Genomic DNA, 21,460 nt, shown 5'->3' with positions numbered 1-21,460 from the left:
TGGCCCACCCCAGTGACATGCACCCTCAGGCAGAACCGCCCCAGCTCTTGCTACTATCTGGGGTCCCAGAATCTCAAACAGTAGGCACACACCAGGCCAGGTCCTGCCTTCAAGGAGTGGGCGTGGCCTGATGGTGTGCAGGGCACATGGAGGCAGGACTCAATTTCTGCATGTGGTGCTGGGACCCAGGGCACAGTTCTGCATGAGGGCACATGCCAGCAGGGTGGATCAACCCAGGTTCTGTCCCAGGTATGCAGGGACTAGGAGTACAGGGGATTGGGAGTGGGGGGATTATGTGGGGGTGGTGGGGACTGCTTGGGAGGGGTGGGTCTTCCACCCACTCCTCTGCATGGCTCAGGTCACACTGCAGCAGCAGCAGCAACAGCAGAAGCAGCAATGGCCCTTGGGACCACTGGCAGAGCCCCAGCCACTGCTGCCTATACAACATGGCATCACACTGGCCCAGTGCACTTATGCATGTCCTTGGCCAGAACTGGAGCACTCCTGCTGTCACCCAGGCTCATCACCATATGCAGGGGCTGTACACCCTTTGCGCTTCTCTGGGTCCTGCCTGCATGGAGCTGGCCCAGCCAGAAGGCACATAGGAAGCATGCAGGCAGGACCCAGCCCATCTCAAAGGTGCAGCACCATGGAGTACAGGCAGTGCAGTGTGGGGCTTTGCTAGTAGCTCCAATGATCACTGCTACTGATGCTGCTGTGGGGTGGATTGTGCAATGGGGGGCAGGCAGGTGGGGGAACCAACCCTCCCAAGCAGTCCCCCAACCTCCACACACACAATTCCCCCACCCTGACAGTTCCATCACCCCCACAATCCCCCCCACAACCCGCCACAAACCTCACACTCCCCAAATCCCCACACAAGCCCTATTGTCACAGAGCACTTAGGTGTCCTGGCTCAGCTGCCAGTCACCAAGGCAGCACAGGTACTGGTTGCTAGGGCAACCAGTGAAACCAGCTGACATGAAGGGGTAGGGTTTAGCCCTTCTTAAGCCCAGGCATAAGGCCAGGAGGGCAGTTCCCCTCTGGCGGCCAAGGAAGGGGGAGCTTGGCCAGTGTAGAGAGAGGGGAGATGTCTGACTGCATGAGCATCCCCTGGTCGCTGCCATGGGTTGGAGTATTTCTCGGTAGGGATTGAATGTTGTTCTGACTGGACGGTTTAGTTTTATGTTATAGCTCGGGGGCTTGTGTTATTGTTTGTTGTTGTTGTTAGACTGGAGGACCAGGTGAGGCTATTAGGGGTTGGAGGAGGCCTCATAGGGGCTCCACAGTAGTGTGGGGACCCTGGCACCAGAAAGAGCACAGCATTTGAGGTGCATTGACCCCAGCCTCAGAGCGGACCATTGCAAGAAGCCCCAGAGCGCCAGTGGGGGTGCAGGCTGCGAGGCAAACCAGACAGCATCCGTGGGGCATGGAGTGTAAAATTGACAAACAACGTCCGGTACATCTGCGAGACTTGGGGCATGGTACAGGGGTGGTTGGAGCCATGCATAGCCCATAAGGTTGAGGTGCACTGAGTCACCCAAGATAGAACTAAGACAGGGAGACATCAGGGCCCCATATCAGAAAGAACAAAAGGGCAGCCTCCCTTTAAACATTATTAACATCAAAGACATGGTGGGTGAGATTGTGAGAGTGCTTTTAATATCACCTTGGCACTGTAGAGGATGTAGGGGAGATCACAGCCACCCCGAGGACCCCACACCATTACACCCATACACCCCAGAAACCTCATCACCAGAAAAGATATACCCACTCTTACATCTACCCAAAACCCCCTCCCACAAAATCTACACCCCTTCCCCTGCAAACCCCACATCCCCCCACAAATATAACAACTTGTGTGCCCAGCCACCAAATAGGTTGTGACAGGACCTGCTGTTGGGAGCCGCAGCTACAGGGACAACTACCACATTGCAACCCTGCCCCATGCCCATATCAGTGCTGGGACATGTGGCCTGAGGCTGGGGGGGTGGTGCTTCTGGTCCCAGGAACCACTTGGGTGTGTGATGAGCTAGGGGTAGGGGTGTGGTGGCAGCAGGGGTTTGTGTGAGAGAGATGGAGATGGGGGCTGGGAGTGGGGGAGAGCTCTGAGTAGGAGAGGCCACCAGAGCCAAGCTTGTAGCCCCCTGCCTCCTTTAGGGCAGCCTTTGCAGGGGTAGGCCACCCTGGAAGGGAAGGGGATTACCCAGGAGCAGTAGAAGACTAACCTCTGCTATCTAGTGTTGGATTGTAGTTAAAGCTGTGTTGCCATTTATTGTTATATGAAGGAGATTGCAACCAGAGGGAAATCAACCTGGGTTACTGGGGGGGGGGTGGGGGGACACTGTTTTAAAGAGTCAGAGCCAGGTGAATGTAATTACTGAGGTTGTTTCATGCAAATAGGACCACCTAGTGTGGTGGAACTATTCATCTATTGTTGCAATTGTAAATTCTATTCAAATTGTGGGTTTTGTTATTAACTATTGATATTATATATGTTTCTTCTCTTGATTAACATTTATTTTCTGTATGTAGTTGTACATACTAAGGAAACCAATTTGTTTATTAGGTTTATATTAAATTCTTGGGTGGTGAGAGTGAGGGACACACCTCTCCACAGGAAACCTCTGCACACAGACCTGCCTGAGAGAGTTTCCAGGGCTACAGGCACCCTGAGGATCTGAAATCTGTCATATCTCCCTGCCATATCATGTCAGCATGAGTTACATTAAGGGTAATATTGACAGACTGGTCCTATGGGCTGAACAGAATCAGATGAGATTCAACAGGCATAAGTGCCAGGTCCTTCATCTGGGTAGAAGAACTTTCACCATAACTGTATGGTGGTCCACTGGCTGGCACTGCATCTGAAAGGGACCTGGGGGTCACAGTCACCAAGAAGATGAGCAAACAGTGTGATGAAGTTTCCACAAGGGCAAATAGAACTCTGGTGTGTATCAGCTGATGTGTTGTGAACAGATCCAAAGAGGTTCTCCTCCCCCATGTTCAGCATTGTTGCGGCCACAGCTGGAGTACTGTGTCAACGTATGGGCCCCACAATTCAGGAAGGATGTGGATAAGCTCAAAAGGGACACCTGTATGATTAGGGGACACCTGTATGATTAGGGGCATGGAGGATAGGCCCTATGAGGAAAGACAAACCGGGTTTTTTCAGTCTGAGCAAGAGAAGACTAAGAAGTGACTGGATAGTAGGGCTGTGCAAAACAGCACCATTTCATTTTGACTTCCGTTTCACTGTTTTGATGGGATGGTGTTTCATTTTAAGTTTCATTTAATTTCAAATCCCTATTATGGTTTGTTTCTTTGAAAGCGTTTTGTTGTTTCGAAGCTGTTTCAACATTTTTCCCATAGACTATTATGGAGAACCACAAAACTGACTATAACTTTGTCATTTCCTGCCTAATTCAAATGAAAAGGGCATAGTTCCTGCTGATGCCACAAGACCTGTCAAGTTTCAAAGTGATAATTGTAGGGGTTTCTGGGAAACTGCACCTCAAATCCTGAAAGCAAACCTCATGTGACTTGTAAATGTGAAGGTACAGGGGAGTGCAAACAGCAGGCATGGTAGCCCCTGCTGAGGGCACAAAGTATGCCAAGTTTCAAGGAGATACATGCAGAGGTTTTTGGGAACCTGAACACCCTCTCACTTTGAATAGGTCAGTGGATAGGACAGGTCTTCCTGGGCAACTGTGGCCCGATCCAGGCACATCTGGCTGTGGCTTGCCCATTAGGCAAAAGGGTAACACAGCAGCAACTCCACTTCCTCAGCAAGACAGGCAGCCACCAAGGCCTAAGCACTACCTGCCCGATCCTGGGGTCTGGTGCTTCTGGACCACACCATGGAACCCATGCCCTTGGCCCACGTTGGCAGTAACTGTGGTGGAGGAGGAGACTGGCTGGTGGATGATGTGCTAGCATGGGGCAATGTATCCCCCTCTTCCACGTCCCCCGCCTTTGCCATTCTGTCTCCCTGATTCACTTCACCAGAACCTCCATCCACTGATTCAGGCTTTGGCTGCTGCATACACTCCCCTTCAACCTCAGGTCATGCATGGTGGCTAGCATGTGGACTGTATGGGACTGCAAGGGATGAAGCCATTTCCTGATGCCCTCCTTCAGCCACCTTACCTGTGCCTGCATGTCTGGTGACAGCAGCTTGCCCCAGCCAGGAACATTGATCCCTTGGAACTTCTCCATTTGGTTCTGAAGTTCTCTCACTACGGAGATCACTTGGCTAAGCAGGGCATCTCCACCACTGAGGGTCTCAGTGGCCTCTAAAAAGGGCTTGAGGACTGCCAAGATCTAGAAGATGGTATCCTGCTCACCTCTGGTAAAGGGGCTGCTGATCCCAATTTCCCTGAGCAAGGCCATCCCATGGATGGCCTTCTTTTGCTCCACCAGCCTTTTGAGCATCAGGTATGTGGAGTTCCATTGAGTCTCCACATCCTGCATGATTTTGTGCTGCGGGATATTGAGGTCTGCCTATTTGTTCCGCAGCATCTTGCCCACCTTGATGCTCCAATGGAAGTAGCCTGCCATCTTCCTGCATCTCAAAATGAGCTTCCCAGTGGTGATGGCCCTGAGCTTGCTGGTGGTGCTGGCCCTTCATGTCACTGGCATCCCTGTCCTCCTCCAAGGCATTCCTCATGGTGAGGTGCAACTTGTGTGCCACCTTGACCATATTGGCCCCGTTGTCGGTGACCATGAACCCATGGGTGAGCTCGCCCTGCCAACAAGCCACCCCTGTACCAAGCGGTTCATGGCCCCCATGATCTCTGTTGCTGTGTGGGACTCATCCATCACCTCAGCTTGAAGGGTAGCCTACCAAAGGCCTTACTGCTCACACAAGTGCCCTTTGATGGAGAGGTAAGCATGATCTCCACCCTGGCTGCTCCAGATGCATGAAGTGTAAGGCTGCCTGTGGACCTGCTTTTCACAGTTACTCCCTCAAGTACTTCCTGCATACCATGTACAGAGAGGGCACTACTGTCCTGCTGAAGGTGGTGCCTGCAGGCACTTGGTATGATAGGGCCATGAGTGTCATGAGCCACCTGAACCCTGGCCACTCAACTAAGGAGAAGGGCTGACCATCCACAGCAAAGAGCTCCCCAATGCTTTGGGTGACCTCACTCACCTTTGCAACATAGTCCCCTTTCTTTCCACCTTTCCCCCAGTGTTCCAGGATGGCCTGCCTTAGCTTTGAAGGGACAGGTGCTTTGGAATAAGAGGGGAGCTTGCCTTTGGGAATCTTCCCTCTGGTGCCAGGCTGAGAAGGAGAAAGGGAAAGGGGGTGGTGCCTGAGGAGATGCATCAGCATCCCCGTGATGCTCATGTATTTTGTTCCCTTGCCCCAAATGTTTTTGGCTGAGCAGTGAAGGCATACATCATATGCGAGATCATTTGTCAGCTCAAAATGATCCCAAGCCACACTACCTGCTTGCTTCTGAGGTTCAGGTGAATGTGCGGATGCTGCCTTTTCCCCCTCCTCAGCAGGCAGAGGCACAGAAACAGGAGGAGTGGACTCAGCTGAGTAACTTTCCTCTGCATCCTCTACCTCTGCCTCCGCCAAAGTGCCTTCTGGTGAAGAAGACCTGGCTGTAGAGGAAACTTGGTGGCTGTGGAGCACAAACTCAGATGATCCCCCTTCCTCCCCAAATTTCCCTTGCTATGGCACTCAGATCCAGATCCAGATCCAGTTCTTCCTCTGGCACTGGAAGGCTCAGCATGGGAAGTGAAATGGGGCAGAGGAGACTGTCATGCTGGTGCGGCTTCTTGTTATCATGATGATAGTGGTGTCTTGTCTTTGCCTTGGTGTGCTGGAAAATCTGTCTGTTCTTCTGTAGTGTTATCTTATTGATGTAATATATGTAGATAATTGTATAGGTATGTATATTTATGTAACATATGTATGTAATAAATCTAATAAAAATGTATGTATGTGTTCCTGCATATATTCTATACTATAACATGTAATATATGCTGTGCTTCCCTGCACAGTGAACAGAATGCACAAAGTGAGAGAGAGCACAGATTTGAAAAGAATCAAAATAGATTAACAAAAACAAAAAGATGATATTGGGGAATGAATAAATTGAAAGGAATCAATAAATATAATAATAAAATTAAAGGGTGTAGAAAGCAAAGGTTATTGATGAATCCCACTTGCTAGGCTAGCAAATAGGAAATGAATGGTAGCCTTTGTTGCCTGACACTGAGCTTCTGGGAGACAGTTCAGTAACTTACCCCAAGGCAGAAAGCAGCTCAGTTGAAACAATGCTGCTTTTTATGCTGTCTCACCCAGAGCATTGGGATTCGATGGGACCTCAGGAAAGGTTCAGTCACTGGCCAGCTACACAGTCAATATAAGATTAGTCCTTCAATCCTTTCTTCCCTCCCTCTCCTTGCTTTCTGTTTCCCTGCAAGAAAGTCCAGCTTCAGCTTTTAAACTCAATGTTTCAAAAAATTCAAAATGTCTTGACTGCCTTGGTTTCATTTCAAGACTGTTTCAAAGCCCTTCATTTAATTTTTAATTTATTATGCGGAACTCAAAACGAAACAGCATCAACATGAAATAGCCAGTGAAATTTTGCACAGACCTACTGGATAGCTGCCTACAAGTATGTCAAGGGTGAACGTCAAGATCTAAGGGAGTAGCTCTTCAGAAAGGCACCCCCTGGGAGGACCAAAGAATGAGCTTATTAAAGAAAAATTTAGGTTAGACATTAGGGCTGGAAGGGACCTCGGAAGATCATCAAGTCCAGCCCCCTGCCCAAAGGGCACGAAGTCAGCTGGGGTCATAGGATCCCAGCAAGATAAGCATCCAATTTGCTCTTGAAGGTGTAAAATGTAGGTGCTTGAACCACCTCCACTGGCAGACTGTTCCAGACCTTGGGGGCTTAGACAGTAAAGAAATTCTTCCTTATGTCCAGCTTGAAATGGTCTTGCAGGACTTTATGACCGTTCGACCTCATCATCCCTTGGGGCGCTCTGGTGAACAAACGTTCCCCCAGATACTAGTGGTCACCCCTGATAAACTTATAGGTGGCCATCAGATCACCCCTGAGCCTGCGCTTTTCCAGGCTAAAGACCCCCATGGCTCTCAGTCTGTTGTTGTAAGTTCTGTTTTCCTGACCTCTGATCATGCACGTGGCTCTTCTCTGGACTCTCTCAAGCTTCTCCGCGTCCTTTTTGAATTGTGGAGCCCAAAACCGGACACAGCACTCCGGCTGCAGCCTCACCAAGGCCGAGTACAAGGGGAGAATGACGTCCCGGGATTTGCTCGAGAAGCATCTATGGATGCAAGCCAGCATTTTGGTGACTTTATTAGCCACAGCATCGCATTGCAGGCTCATGTTCATCTTGTGGTCAATGATGACCCCCAAGTCTCTGTCTTCCATAGTGCTATCCAACGTAGCAGTGCCGAGCCTATAAGGGTGCTGCAGGTTTTTCCTCCCAAGGTGGAGAACCTTGCATTTTTTGGTGTTAAACACCATCAGGGTCTCATCTGCCCATTTGCTGAGCTTGTCCAGGTCAGCCTGGATCACCTGCCTGTCCTCTGGCGTGGATGCTTTGCCCCAAAGTTTGGTGTCATTGGCGAACTTGGCCAGTGCACTCCTGACTCCAATGTCCACATCATTAATGAAGTTGTTGAACAATATGGGTCCAAGGACAGAGCCTTGAGGGACCCCACTGGTCACAGGGCACCACGATGAGTGACTGCCATCAATCACAACCCTCTGGGTCCAACCACGGAGCCAATTTCCCAGCCAGTGGATCGTGGTGGAGCCAAGGCCACAACTGGGCAGTTTGGCCAAGAGGTGATCATGGGATACCAGATCAAAAGCTTTTTTGAAGTCAAGATATATAACTTCGTGGGTCATGTCCTCCTCCCACCATCTGTCCCGCTGGCAATATCTTCCACCTGCCCCATCCACACATCCACCTGCTAGTACAGTATGACCATCACCAGATGGTCCAGGAAAATGGTACAATCTTGGATCCTCCTCCTGTAGAGTTGATGCATTCCCAGGGCATCGACCATGGATGGTGGTGACCCTGAGACCACATTCTGGTTGCCAACTGTGGCCTCTCCCCCTTGTGCAGCTGTGGGAGCTGAACCATAAGAAAAAAGCTGTTTGTGAGATTATACAACCTTTTTGAGGTGCTCTGTGCCAGGCGTCATGCAGTGTCTGGCCTTAGATGGGGGTTGGGCATTCACAGATGCCAAGGGCCCATGGTAAATCAGCTGGGCAAGCCCGGTCCCAGGCAGCCACCAGCTAAGGCCACCATGCCCACTCACTCCCCAGGGCCTGGGAAGCCATGGGGTGCTGCCATAGGAAGCCTACCTATCCCACCCCCTTCCGAGGCTGGAACAGTCTAGGTGCCTGGCAGCATCTGCTGCCGTGGCTCCAGAGCCCACTTCCTCCCTTCTACTCCTGCAGGTCAGCCTGTTTTCTATGCTGCTGCCAAGACCATAGGACAAGAAGGAGCTACCCACACCCCCACCCTACCTTCAGGTGACCTTTCCAGGAAGGCGCCCCAGGGTGACCCCCCCCCAGTACTGCTCCATGAGAGTGCCCCTCCTGAACATGTCCCAGGTGTTGCATGAGGAGCTGTTTGCACATACCGAGGGTGCCCAACCCACTGCACTCTGCTGATGATTATTCCTATGGTGTCCCACGTGAACCTGTGTAGTTACCATTGTACCCTCAACATCAACAGTGCAGAGGGAAAATGCAGACTGTCCTACAATCTCTTTCACTGCCTGGAGGCCTATATGTGGCTCTGCTACATGTCTGAATCTCCCACAGCTAAAGAGGAGCTTGCAGAAGCCTTCAGGTTTGGAAGGCATGGTCCTGAAAGCCACAGAGCACTATGGTGTCAGTCAATGGTTCCATGGTGCATGCAGTCTGACTCAACTAGCCCACACCCTGTGCAGGGGAAGCAGAAGCCAACTGTCCCCTCAAACTCTCCTGTTATGCCATAGGGCTCAAAATGGGCCCAGGCTGGGGCAGCCATAGAGGCAGCCCAGACCTGGAGCAGGAGAAGGTCCCAACCCCAGGGCCCTGGAACTGAGTTTAATCTGAAACCCTAGTGGCAGGGCTGACTTGGAGAAAATCTTCTCCCAGTTGGCATCTACACATGCTTTACTATGCAATAAGTACTTACAAGTAAATTTGCTATTTGCATTTACAGGTAGCAATTTTTTTCATGAGCAGTGAAGTTTACTGCCTGGTAAGTATGTGCAGGTGTAGATGTGCATGGTTACTGTACAGAAAACTACTCTACTGCACAGTAAAGCATCTCATGTAGACCAACCCATACAGAGGTATTGTCATGATGGAAAGACCTAAGACATCCTGTTATTTCACTGAAGGGGATCTGTGAAAATTCCTATTGGTTCATTGACGCTGGGCACAATTATACAAGACACTTACTGTGTGGTAGCTTAATGAAACTGTGCAGTAGTGTGCTGGTAAACAAACAAAAAAAACCCCCCATGCTAATAAGCCACTTAGAAGTGTTATTAGGCTACTGTACAGTAATCATCTGTAACCATCATGAAAAACCGTACATCAGAGCTACTGCACAGTAACGGTGGTTATTGTATATTTAGTCAGTACCCCATTAAGCAAGTACCAAACTAAATGTGCAGTAACTACTGTGCACTAATGAATGTGTACACATACCCACTGACTACTGGCAATGGGAATCCAAGAACAATGGGCAGTAGCCTTGTCAGTCACAAATTGACTCATAACAGGATGATACTATCATTTTAAAGACATTGATATTACAGTGTCTAAGCTCATACATTTTAGGGCTGGTGTTGGTGTGTGCAGCTCCACACAATTGTGGTGACACTGCATCTGGTCCAGGAGACAGCATGCAGGAAGCAACCACAGAAAGACTCATCACAATGCTGTGAGGTGCAATACCATATGCATATTTCCAGGCAAAACATGTTAAAATGAGAGAAAAGCCCAAGACTGGAAATCCCGAGATGCTGGGATAGATCTTTTCTACCTGGTCAAAATGGGCTCTGTTGGTTGCCTTACAATTGAACCTAACTGAGACATTTCCTTTCCTTTTCATCTAAATCATAGAAAGGGAAGGGAATCACCTCATGACCAGGCCCCAAAGGGAGCAAACATTCTCTCTTAAGAACTAATTGGCCACCTGAGCATCAGAATAAAAAAAAATCAAGCAGGTGATATAGCAGAGATGTAAATACATCAGATTCATTTGTGCTGGATGTCTCCCACCCATAAGGTACAAGATGGTCTTTTTTTCAGGAAAGCAACAGTCAGTAACCATACTTAAAAAATATATATGAAAATGTTGTACACTCTCTATCGCTCACTCTCCTCTCTTTCTTTCTCTCTTATTCTTACAGAAGAGAAAAATAAAGTGGGAAGCATTAACAGTTCAGTTTTTCTGGAATTTTACAGGACTGGTGAGTTTCTCATATTGCATTTCTATGTAATTTGTGATATTCATTTTGAAAACACACTGTACATGCAGTCATGCAGAGTCTAGTACTTCCAACCTCCTGAAGGAGTTTGCACATTTTAGGGCATAAGAATCTCTGAAAAGAAAGCTTGAAGTTGGTCCCCATATTCTTCCACTCAGAAAGTAAATAGCTATGACCTGGACTTCCTCTCAGTTTTTATTTTTATTCATATCTTTTCCGCTGAAAAATCTAATCTTCAATATAGCTTCTTCATGTACCTTATGATTTTAATTTCTCTGCATGTCAGAGTGTATTTTACTTCCTCCAATATTACCTTCTTAGAAGGTTCATTTGGTCCCTTCTTTTTGTAACAGACAACTATATCCCCCCCTCCCCCATGTCATGCCCTATATCTCATGAGTTCAACATGCTACAAGTTCCGCTATTTCACATGCATCCAGGGTCTGTCTTCCAATAGTCCAGGAAATTCTGAGAGGCACGGGTGTTTTTTTATATCTATTATTGGAGCACCTCTGTAGTTAGGACAGCTGTTGGACTAGGTTTCGGGCATGAAGTGTTTTCCTCGAATCTCGTGAGGCCCAAAATGTTGTTCACCACCTCCCCAGACTTACAGTATGTCCATTACAAGATACTGCAGTGAAGCCTTGCCTCTAGGAGAATTATACCAAATTCAGAATCCAGAAGAGACTGATTATAGTTTCATAGTTGGTCAGGTCAGAAGGGCCCTGAGCAGATCATCAAATCCAACCCCCTGCTATGGCAGGAAAGAGTACTGGGGTCAAACAACCCCAGCGAGATGTTCATTCAGCCTCCTCTTGAAGACCCCCAGGGTAGGAGCCAGCACCACTTCGCTTGGAAGTTGGTTCCAGACCCTAGCCACCCTGACAGAGAAGTAGTGCCACCTGATTAAGATTAGGACTGATTCACATTGTGTAATAATATCATTGAAGTCTAGGATACAATGTATATTGCTTCCACAGAGTCCAGCGCTTTCTACTATTTCAGAGCCAGTGGGATAAAATGAACCTAACATTCACAGTATGACAAAAAAGGAAGCAAAAAAAGAGGCAAGGCAAGCAGGGAAGCTGAATAACCTCTGGCTGTGTAAAATCAGTCAGACAAAAGCATTTCAAAGATAAATGTCTGCTACTAAGAATGCTCTGTTCATACCTCTCAGCTTTTGCCCACTGCATGAAGGGAAAAGAAGAGAAAACCCAGTGCACCCTTTCTTTTGGAGCTGTCACTAATTTCACCAATCCACCCTCTTTCTGTCAGCATCCCATTCTGGCACTGCATATTTTTTCCTTCTTGGCTGCCCAGTGGACTAGCTTCATCAGAAGGGCACTTGGCTCAAATCCTACCTACATGATGCAGATGGGTTAGAGGGTATGCCCTCTGGAAGCCTAGCCTCCACCCACTAGACCAGTGTCCTCATGATTTGGCTTTTGGGTTACTAGGTGGCTGAATCCTCAACCTGAGGTAACAAACCATTTCCTTAATGTTAGTTTCTCTCTGATTCATAGACTCATAGATCGTAAGGCTGGAAGGGACCTTGGAAGATCATGGGGTCCAGCCCCCTGCACCAAGCTGGAAAGATAACTGTGGGTCAGGTGACCCCAGCAAGGCAACTGTTTAGTCTCCCCTGAAAGATTTCCAGGGTAGGTGATTGCACCACCTCTGGAGGGAGCTTATTCCAGTCTGAACACCCTGATTTTGCTATTAGCAATTGCTATTCAGTGATGTGCCTATCTGAGCTATCCTATCTCGCCTGCAAAGGGAATTTCAAATATGCCACTTCAATAGCCTGCTTTGGACAAGTAAGCAACTCATAGATAAGTTAAGATGAAATGGAATTTGATCTTCAGACTGAGAATTTGGTGGTCACTTGTACTGCAAAGGCTGTAATACATCTTCTCCAGGTAGTCTAAGGGGAAACTAAGTGCTTCAAGAAGCAACTCTGCCAGGAAATGTTCTTGAGGGAAGGCAGAAATCACTGGAACCTGTGTCAATATAAGAAGAGTTTGCAAACTGGATGAAGGGGGGGTTTTTTGAGTACCCCTTAAATATGGTGGACAGAAACACTCCACTCATTTGTAATGTACATGTTAATGAAATAGTGGCCACTAAACTCTAAGCTGTGACTTCTATTATGTGTTGAAGCGGCCACAGCTTAGATACTATCAAGATGTAAAAAACCTCCAAGTATACTAGCGTAGGACATTGTCATCATAATCAATATCATAATAATTTGGCTTTAGGGGTTTTTTTAGAGATACATTGCTTCTAGCTCCAAAAATAAACAAAAAAGAAAATACGATCCTCTTTCCTTCTCTCCAACCTGCACTCTCTTCCCCCACTTGCAGTTACATAGTTATCTTATTGAGAAGACATTTAATTTCCATAAAATACTTCTCCTGGCATCATCAGACAGGAAGTAAGAAATTGATTCTGTTCTAGATAAACAAGTATAAGGACTACAGAAAAGACCAAAAAACCCCAAACAAATAAATTTGATAAAGCTGTTTCGTTTTTTCTCTTTGTGTTCTACCTTTTTTTCTGGGTAGCAAGAGCCTTGTCAAGACAAGGAAGGGGGAAAAACAAGATTTGAGACAGGTTGGTTTCTGTTTTGTTTTGTTTTTGTTTGGTTTTTGCTTTGTTTTGTTGTAGAAAGCCTCACCATCAAAAATAAATTTTGAGTTGAAAGGTATTTGAAAACACAGAGGCTTAGACAGAATTACAAAGTTCTCTATATAGAGAATTCCTTCCCCAAAATGAAGTAGCACACTTTCTTAGTGGTAAATCTTTGGTTAATTTATTGATTTTTTTTTCTAGGCCAGAGGTTGGTGAATAAATGACCATGGGGAATGAAACAACTATCAGCTATTTTGTTCTGTCCACCGTTTCCAGTGACCCACACCTGCAGCCTTTCCTTTTTGTAGTGTTTCTACTCATATACCTACTAACTGTGCTAGGGAATGGGGTGATCATGGTGGTGATAAGAGCTGATATTCGCCTTCACACCCCTATGTACTTTTTCCTATTCCATTTATCCTTATTGGACATTGGCTATTCTTCTATCATTGTACCAAAGATTCTGCAAAATTTGGTGGCAGAGAAGAAAACCATTTCTCTCAATGGCTGCCTTGCTCAGATGACCTTAATTATTCTGGTGGCCATTACAGAACTTTTCATGCTCTCAGCAATGGCCTATGATCGCTATGCTGCCATCTGTGACCCGCTGCATTATGTGGGGACCATAAATAAGCAAGTACGTATAAGGCTGGTGGGTGGTGCATGGCTGATTGGCACCATATATGCACTGACCAACACTTTTCCTGTGTTAGATTTACATTTCTGTGGACCCAAGGAACTGAACCATTTCAGTTGTGAGGTCCCATCTCTACTAGAAAGGTCCTGCACAGACACCTCCATTAATAGCATGATATTTCTCATTTCAACTATGTTTGTGTTTCTCACGTCATTCCCCATCACCCTGGTCTCTTACACCTGCATCATCTCTGCCATCCTCAGGATACGTTCTGCTGAGGGTAGGTGGAAAGCCTTCTCTACCTGCAGCTCCCACCTCACTGTTGTTGTCCTGTATAATGGGTCTGGCTTGTTTCGATATCTGAGACCCAAATCAATCTCTTCAGCGGTTCTTGACACATTCGTCTCCATGCAGTATGGTATCATAACTCCCATGTTAAATCCTCTCATCTACAGCCTGAGAAACAAGGATGTAAAGGCAGCTCTGGGGAATATACTGGGGAAAACACAAAGCACATGAATGTTTGTCAACATTTGAAAAACATGTTGTAGTTTAAAGGGAATTGAGTGTTAAATTAGTCTGCTGTCCTGTAACTGGTTGGCCTGGGCATTTAGCCTGTAAACAATTAAGTTCTCCCTTAACCAAAAGAATATTTGGACCATCATGGTCATCATCAGCTACATTTGGACCATTTTCAAAAGGTACACTGTAGGATCAGAGTTACAATGAAAGTTGCTGAAGTAATCTGTACCAAGAGTGTATGAAATAGTTCATCCTTATTTTCCAGTTTTTGTTCTGGGGTGCAAGGAGGAGTCTACAGTGTTGTAGTTAGGCCTTGACCTGAGAAAGACTGATTCCAATGAATTTATTTAAAATGCTTGTTCAGCATACTAACAAGAAAGGCAGAGAGCTTCCTCCTGAAATAATCCATACTCTAGGTCCTACATCCCTAAACAATGATGTGGGAAATGTGGGTTTGAATCCCTGCTCCAACATAGACAGAGAAGATTTGGTTCTGCCTGAGGGACTCCTCTCTTCTATGTTAAGTATTCTAACTCCTAAACTATTGGTATGGAAGGGGAATAACCCTCACTTCCTCCTTTTATTTTCATGAAAAAATTGACCTAGGTCCAGGAGGGGTTGATAGTGGTGAATCACATGTTATAGAAGGTACCCCTTGGTGCTATTCTTAAACAATAGCATTTTAAAACTCTGCTTGAGAATAAAATTGAGGGAAAAGAAACCTTCATTAAATGTGGTCCCATTGCTTGAAATCATATCTCTGATTCAGTCTGTAATATTTACCTCTACCCTGACTTCAGTTTGACTTTGATGTGAACATGACCAATTGCCTCTCTCCTTGAGAATTAATTGGCTTGAGCTTTGATAATCTTTTCTGGAGTTTCTACTGGGTCACTAATGTGGCTTCTGCTTTAACATGATGACTAATGTGATATTATGATTAGACACCCTGTTCCTTGCTGAGAGATACAAGGGCCTGGCTCTGGGAATGGAGTCTCCTGACACTGCACTCCTCTTTCAGATTAAATCCTTGAGGTTTAAGGCCAAACCTTTCAGGCATCTATGATAATGTCTGTGGGCCATAGGAAGTTAGATGTTACTCCAGAACCCCTTTGTTGAGCTCAATTTCATCTTTGACTAAGCATTTCTTCTGGAAGTCATCCCATCTTGATATGACAAACATCAGCTTATGGCTAGTTTTTTTTCACTGGAAGTTTTCACCGGGGTCAATAATCTTCAGCACTAATAGCCAAGGCTTACATGACTTGAATATGTTTGGTTTCTACTTCCAACTGTAGATTTTTGCGTTGTCTTTCTCTCCAAAGACATTTGGTGCTGGGTATTTTTTGTTTGTTAATGTATTTATATATTGTTATTGGATCACCCCACATCAGAAATAAACACAGACACCCTTTGCTACACACTTCCATGAAGGGCAGGAAGATAACTTTCCTTTTCTGTTTCGTTTCACAAGTGCTTTCCACATACAAACAACCATGAGCTTAGGCCTTCATGCTGTACCATCAAACTGGGAACTGAATTCACGTCATATGTTCACTATGGGTGACACACGATTAGCCGATGGAACCATGAAAGGCATGAACATAACCAACTTAAGTGGCTGAACTGGGGTTTTACGTTATTGATTCCTATGCATCAATCCTATGCCCAGGATCACCCCAATGCCACAATAAAATCTCCTAGCAGACTTACATATAACTCCTGTAGACTGTTGCAAATAGTATCATGTGTGGGTATTGCATGACAAATAGTCATGGAACATGTGAAATTAAACTTTAAAGGAGCTAAGGAAATTGGTGGCAGCAGAACCCTGCAAATGAGATATACATTTGCCCTATCTCTTGTTTGCAATCTGGGAAGTCCCCACCACGCAAGAGACTCAAAAGCAATTCTAATATAATAAAAGGCTTAGTCTGTCCATCTGTCTGTCCATAATGCTTTTGCCCAACTGCACGTGCTGATTGGCTGTGCAGGTGGGGCAGCCGGGGGCAGGGCCAGCTGAGCTAAAGCGGGAGCCTCTCTGCTGGCGTTGTCTCCTCCTGAGGTCTCCTGGAGCAGTGGCTTACTTTACCCCACCTGCAGATGAGGCAAAACAACAAATTGGCATGAGCACTTTACAAGCAATACAGCCAGCTGAGGAAAGATGGGAGCCCCTATATGGGCCTTACCTCCTTCTGCAGCCTCCAGTGTGGTGGCTTCCTGTACCCCACTTCCACAGAGACAAAAAAAAATGGAGGGAGCATTTTAAAAGTGGTGGGGCCAGCTGAGAAAAAGCAGGAGCCCCTCCATCATAGTGGGGATGGACCCAAAGGCAGGGGAGGGGGAACAGGGTTGGATCATGTGAGGGGGGCAGAGTCAGACCTTAACTGGGGGGAGAGGGGTGGGGTGAGACCTGAACTGGGGGCAGGAGGGTGGTGTCTGACCGGAAGCAGGTGGGGGAAAAGGAGGGGTTGGACCTGAAGTAGGCGGGGTGGCGTGGGGTTGGACCCAAACCAGAGGGGGGGGCAGGGTTGGACCTGAACTGGGGTGGGGGGAGGGAGGGAACAGAGTCAAACCTGAACTGGGGGAGGGGAGGCAGAGTCAGACCTGAACAAAGGGGAAGGAGAGGAAGTGGGGGGCGTGGTCTAAAGTTTGCTGTTTGCTCTAAGGTTACTCTGTGATACAGCTCTATCCCGTACCCATCCCCAAGCCTACTCCTTGTAATCAATAAAGTTCTTCATTGTGCTTAGCATGGTGAATTGGCTAGGAGAGGGAGAGGGGCATGCCTTCATGCCCCCTTGGTTTGGTCCTTGTAGTGGGTCAAGCACCCTCAAGGTCTATAAGGTCTGTGCATCCCAGAGGGCACAAGGCCATGGACAGACCAAGACTCCAGGGTGGTGGCAGTGGTGATCCCAGGCTCGCTGGTGTACTCTGGGAAGGGGGTCAGCCAGACATAAGGAGCCCCAGGGAGATACTCAGATCTTGGTAGGTGGCCAGGCATAATGCAGGACTGCCACCTGTTGGCCTGCCACAGTCCCCGCCAGTCCCCCTTCCCCCATAATTCTTGACAGGCAATTTGCTAGTATTATAATAAGAATGACCAACTCTGACTGGGTCATTTTGTTACTTTTCTTGGTGGAAAGTAAGTAGTTAGGCAAAGGGCAGGGGTACTAAGAGGTTCTGATATGAGTTTGGGGAGGTAGTTTATGAAGTTTGCCTAATGGGGAATTTTCATGGGACCCAGGTAGATTGTTCTAACTTCCTGACATCATGGAGTTCTTTAGAAGTCCTCAATGCCTCTGTCTTACATTTGAAAAGGTCTTCCAACATATTTCATATGACAATAACCCCCACATTCCTTTAAAAGTCAAGAAGTTGAGGTCAGAGATATTTCATCATCAGAAAATCCCCAAGCAATCTTCTTCATTAAGCTCCAGATTTTATTCCACCTCTAAGCTACCTAAGGCCAGTCCTATGTCTTAGTGCACATGTCTATACATGCAAATTCTTCTGGATGCATTTACTATGGGGTAATTTACTCCAGATTAAACCCACCCTGGGCAGTCATCTGCATGAGCAGGCATTTGGGAGCAGATATGCTCCCCACTGCCACTCTCCCCACCCCCCAGCAATGAAGGGGAGCTCTAGGCTCCCCCTGGATATTAACCCAGGGGGCTGATATGGACCACAGGGCTAGAAGACAGTTGTCTCCTGGTAGGGGCTGGGAGATTGATCCCTGACCATGGGAACTGCCTGCTTCTGGGGCAGGCTCTGTTGTGGAGCCTGGGTGGAAACAATGCACCCCTGTCTATATGTGCCATACTGTGTAGTAACTAGTCAGCTGTTAATTTTCCACCTTCAGATGCAGGTAGCAAATTAACTGCTCATAAGAGCAAATTACTGTGCACTAAAGTTCTGCACATGTAGAGTTTGATGCTTACTGTGCAGTAATTTGTAGACATGCCCAGTGTCTCAGTAACTTTGCAGATTTAAGAGAGTAAGCAGCCTGAGATGCTGCTTGCAGTTGGCAGAGGGAAGCTAATGAGGGACTAAAAAAGGACTCAGGCTGGAGCTACATAAGCCCAGAACCTGCACTGCCAGGGAGTCTCTTTTCCTGGCAACTTTGAAGTGAGGAACTCCTGGCTGTAGGGCAGCAGGGCTCCTGTTGGGATCTTATTTTAGCTAAATGACTCTTCTGGCCTAGGAACAGAGGCACATTCCCTGGGCAGATAAAGACTGGGTTTATGGACAAGTGGCCTTTGTTTTATGTTAAACTCTAGAGGGCTTGAAGTACCTACCAGGGGGTCCATGTGCCCAGCAAAGGGGTGAGCCTGGAATAGAAGCTATGGGTACCCAGAAGAGGGGCTGCATATGAGACTGAAGGGTCTGAGAGCCTGGAGGAGGGGCTGAGTGTGGAACCAGAAGGTCCAAGAGCCCAAGGGAGCCCCATTGTGTAGGCTAGAGTATGGCTGTGGGTCAAAAGCTACATCTGCTGGGACATGAGGAAAGTTTTCCCTCTTAAAGGAGCATAGGGCTGTTTCTCCTGTTGTTTATGTTTCTGTTATAGCCCAGGGGCTTATGGTTTAAGTTACTGCTTATATTGGTGGTTTGGGTTGGGACTGTAAGGGGGAGTTTATGGAGATCCCATTACTGCCCAAGAGAGGCACAATTCCCTTGGGACCTGTCATGGGAAGGCACAACACTTGATCTACTTTTGAGCCCAGAGAGGGGGAAGCATGCAAGGCTTCAGAGACAGACAGAGGCCAGGACCTGGCACCTGAACTGGGCTGAGTCCCAAGCAATTGTTAAGTCCAGAGTAGGCACACTGCTACATTAGTGCCACAGGGCCAGACAGGAGCCAGAGGTCCAGCCCTCAAGAGGGGTTCAGTGAAACTGGAGCTAGGGCCTGGTCCCAAGAAGAGTGAAGCCACTCAGGGGTCAGAGGCCTGGCAGAAAGGGGGCAGGGTTCCAGGGATCAGAAGGGACAAACTAGAGCTAGTGCCTCAAAGACAGGTCTGATGCAGCAGGCCTGCACCAGAAAGTCTACATGAGAGAAAAAAAAGGTTGGTGGCTGAGGAAGCCAAAGCCCAACAAGTGAACAATGATATAATAAATCCATGAGGCTTGGGACATGGTGTAGGGGAGGAGAAGAAGCCACACATTTTTTCCTCAAGACTACAGATTCTCTACAAGAGCTTAGTCAGGCTGAAAGCGACCTATCAGGACTGAGGGCTAGATGGAGACCCAGTGGAAAATTATTAGGAGTATGGCTCACTCCAAGACCTGTTGAAATCCTCCCTTAATCAACTTTTAATATTAAGACATGGGTGAACAATATAGGGAGAGTGGCATTACAGTCTGAGTCAGGCTGGCACTGCAGGGCCAACAGGAGGCATCACAGCTGCCCCTGTGGCTGTGAGACCTGCATCCATGAAGCTCTACAGATGATTTGCTGGTCTTAGAAATCTTCTACTGTGAATTTTCTCCTTCAGGAGACTCTATTTTCACTCTCCTAGGGTGTTTATAGACATGCCTGGGAAGGCAGGGTTGGGGTGTTGCACCCAAAAGCCGTGCTAATTAAAGCTCCCAGAGATTCATATGCATCAACTTAAAAATGGTGGTGAGGATGCTTGAACTGAAGCTTGTCAAACAATTTTAGTTTGAAGAACCCCACTGACAGTTTTCAGTGCAGGAACACATACATATGACACTGAAGATTGTTGGAGCACATTAATTTTCATGTTGCTGCATGCTGAATTAATCAAGTCTGATCCAAAGTTCTGGAATTATAGTACATTGGACAAGCCTTTCTACACATGTATAGGAGCCCCTAGATTTCCTAATTTCTAATCCTTCAGCACTGTCTGGTTTTGAGCTCTGCCTTCGCCTCCTTCCCCTTCTCCCTTTTCCAGCCACAAACAGTCTTCTTTCGGATGAACCCTCTTCTTACTCAGAACTTTCAAAGTTTTTTGAAGCAGCCCAGTTACAACAGCAGCAGAACTGAAGTTCTTTCTTTCCCAGACAAACCAGATGTTATGTTGTTACTCCACCCAGGAAACATGAAGCTCTTAGCAGTTGCATCAACTCATGTTCTTCCAGGGTTCTCCCAAAATAGCTTCAACACACACAAATAGAATCATGATTCTAACAAATTTATAGAGTTACATAGCATAGAGAGGGGTTGGTTGTTTGTTTTTTAACACCCCTTACACATCCCCCCTATCCGAGTGGCATTCTCATCCCTTTCCTCTGCCCAATCTTCTGCTCTACTTTCTGCTAGGGCTATGCAAAGCTTCAGTCCCTAATTTGATTTGGCAGAGATTCAGCCTGATTCAATGGCCAAATCTCTGAATCTAAATTGAATTAGAGGACCCATTATTCTCTGAGAGGGAGAGGGAATGAATCCTAGGCACAGGGTCTGCTAGAAAACCAAGAGGTGTAACATGAGTGGCAACAGCACCACATGAGGGAAGAAAGAAGGAACAAAGTAATGTGAGAGAGCATCAAGAAGCCAGAGTCAGAGTCAATTTCTTGGAGCCTAGAAAAAACTTACAGCTGTGAGTGCACCCTTTATGGCCTACCTTAAGATTGTCTTACAGGGTTCTAACACATGTTTATGGCATTTCCTGGGAGATCAGTGGACCTGGAACTAACAGACTTTGCTGTTTTAAAGACTGAGGGAGTTTCATAGATTTCATAGACATCAGGGCTGGAAGGGACCTCGGGAGATCATCGAGTCCAGCCACCTGCCCAAAGGGCAGGAAGTCAGCTGGGGTCATAGGATCCCAGCAAGATAAGCATCCAATTTACTCTTGAAGGTGTTCAATGTAGGTGCTTGAACCACCTCCGCTGGCAGACTGTTCCAGACCTTGGGGGCTTGGACAGTAAAGAAATTCTTCCTTATGTCCAGCCTGAAACGGTCTTGCAGGAGTTTGTGACCGTTCGACCTCGTCATCCCTTGGGGCGCTCTGGTGAACAGACGTTCCCCCAGATCCTGGTGGTCACCCCGATAAACTTATAGGCAGCCATCAGATCACCCCTGAGCCTGCGCTTTTCCAGGCTAAAGACCCCCATGGCTCTCAGCCTGTCGTCGTAAGATCTGTTTTCCTGACCTCTGATCGTGCGCGTGGCTCTCCTCTGGACTCTCTCAAGCTTATCCACATCCTTTTTGAATT

General features: G+C 47.1%; 1 protein-coding gene across 1 annotated transcript; it reads left to right on the top strand.

Moving 5' to 3' along the window:
* Nucleotides 1-13,346: 13,346 nt before the first annotated feature.
* Nucleotides 13,347-14,282, top strand: LOC149853008 (olfactory receptor 8S1-like). The gene has a single exon (XM_090029935.1). The coding sequence runs from the start codon at nucleotides 13,347-13,349 to the stop codon at nucleotides 14,280-14,282; it is 936 nt and encodes a 311-aa protein (XP_089886061.1).
* The last annotated feature ends 7,178 nt before the right edge of the window (nucleotides 14,283-21,460 follow it).

Source organism: Crocodylus siamensis, chromosome 15, assembly GCF_052110815.1.
Source record: "Crocodylus siamensis isolate JL-2025a chromosome 15, ASM5211081v1, whole genome shotgun sequence".
NCBI lineage: Eukaryota > Metazoa > Chordata > Crocodylia > Crocodylidae > Crocodylus > Crocodylus siamensis.
The sequence above is the reverse complement of the archived record's forward strand: the minus strand, read 5'-3'. Positions and strand labels throughout refer to the sequence as shown.

Bases quoted from the DNA above. Each gene is read 5' to 3' on its own strand.
- LOC149853008 (XM_090029935.1), top strand. From the start codon at position 13,347: ATGACCATGGGGAATGAAACAACTATCAGCTATTTTGTTCTGTCCACC.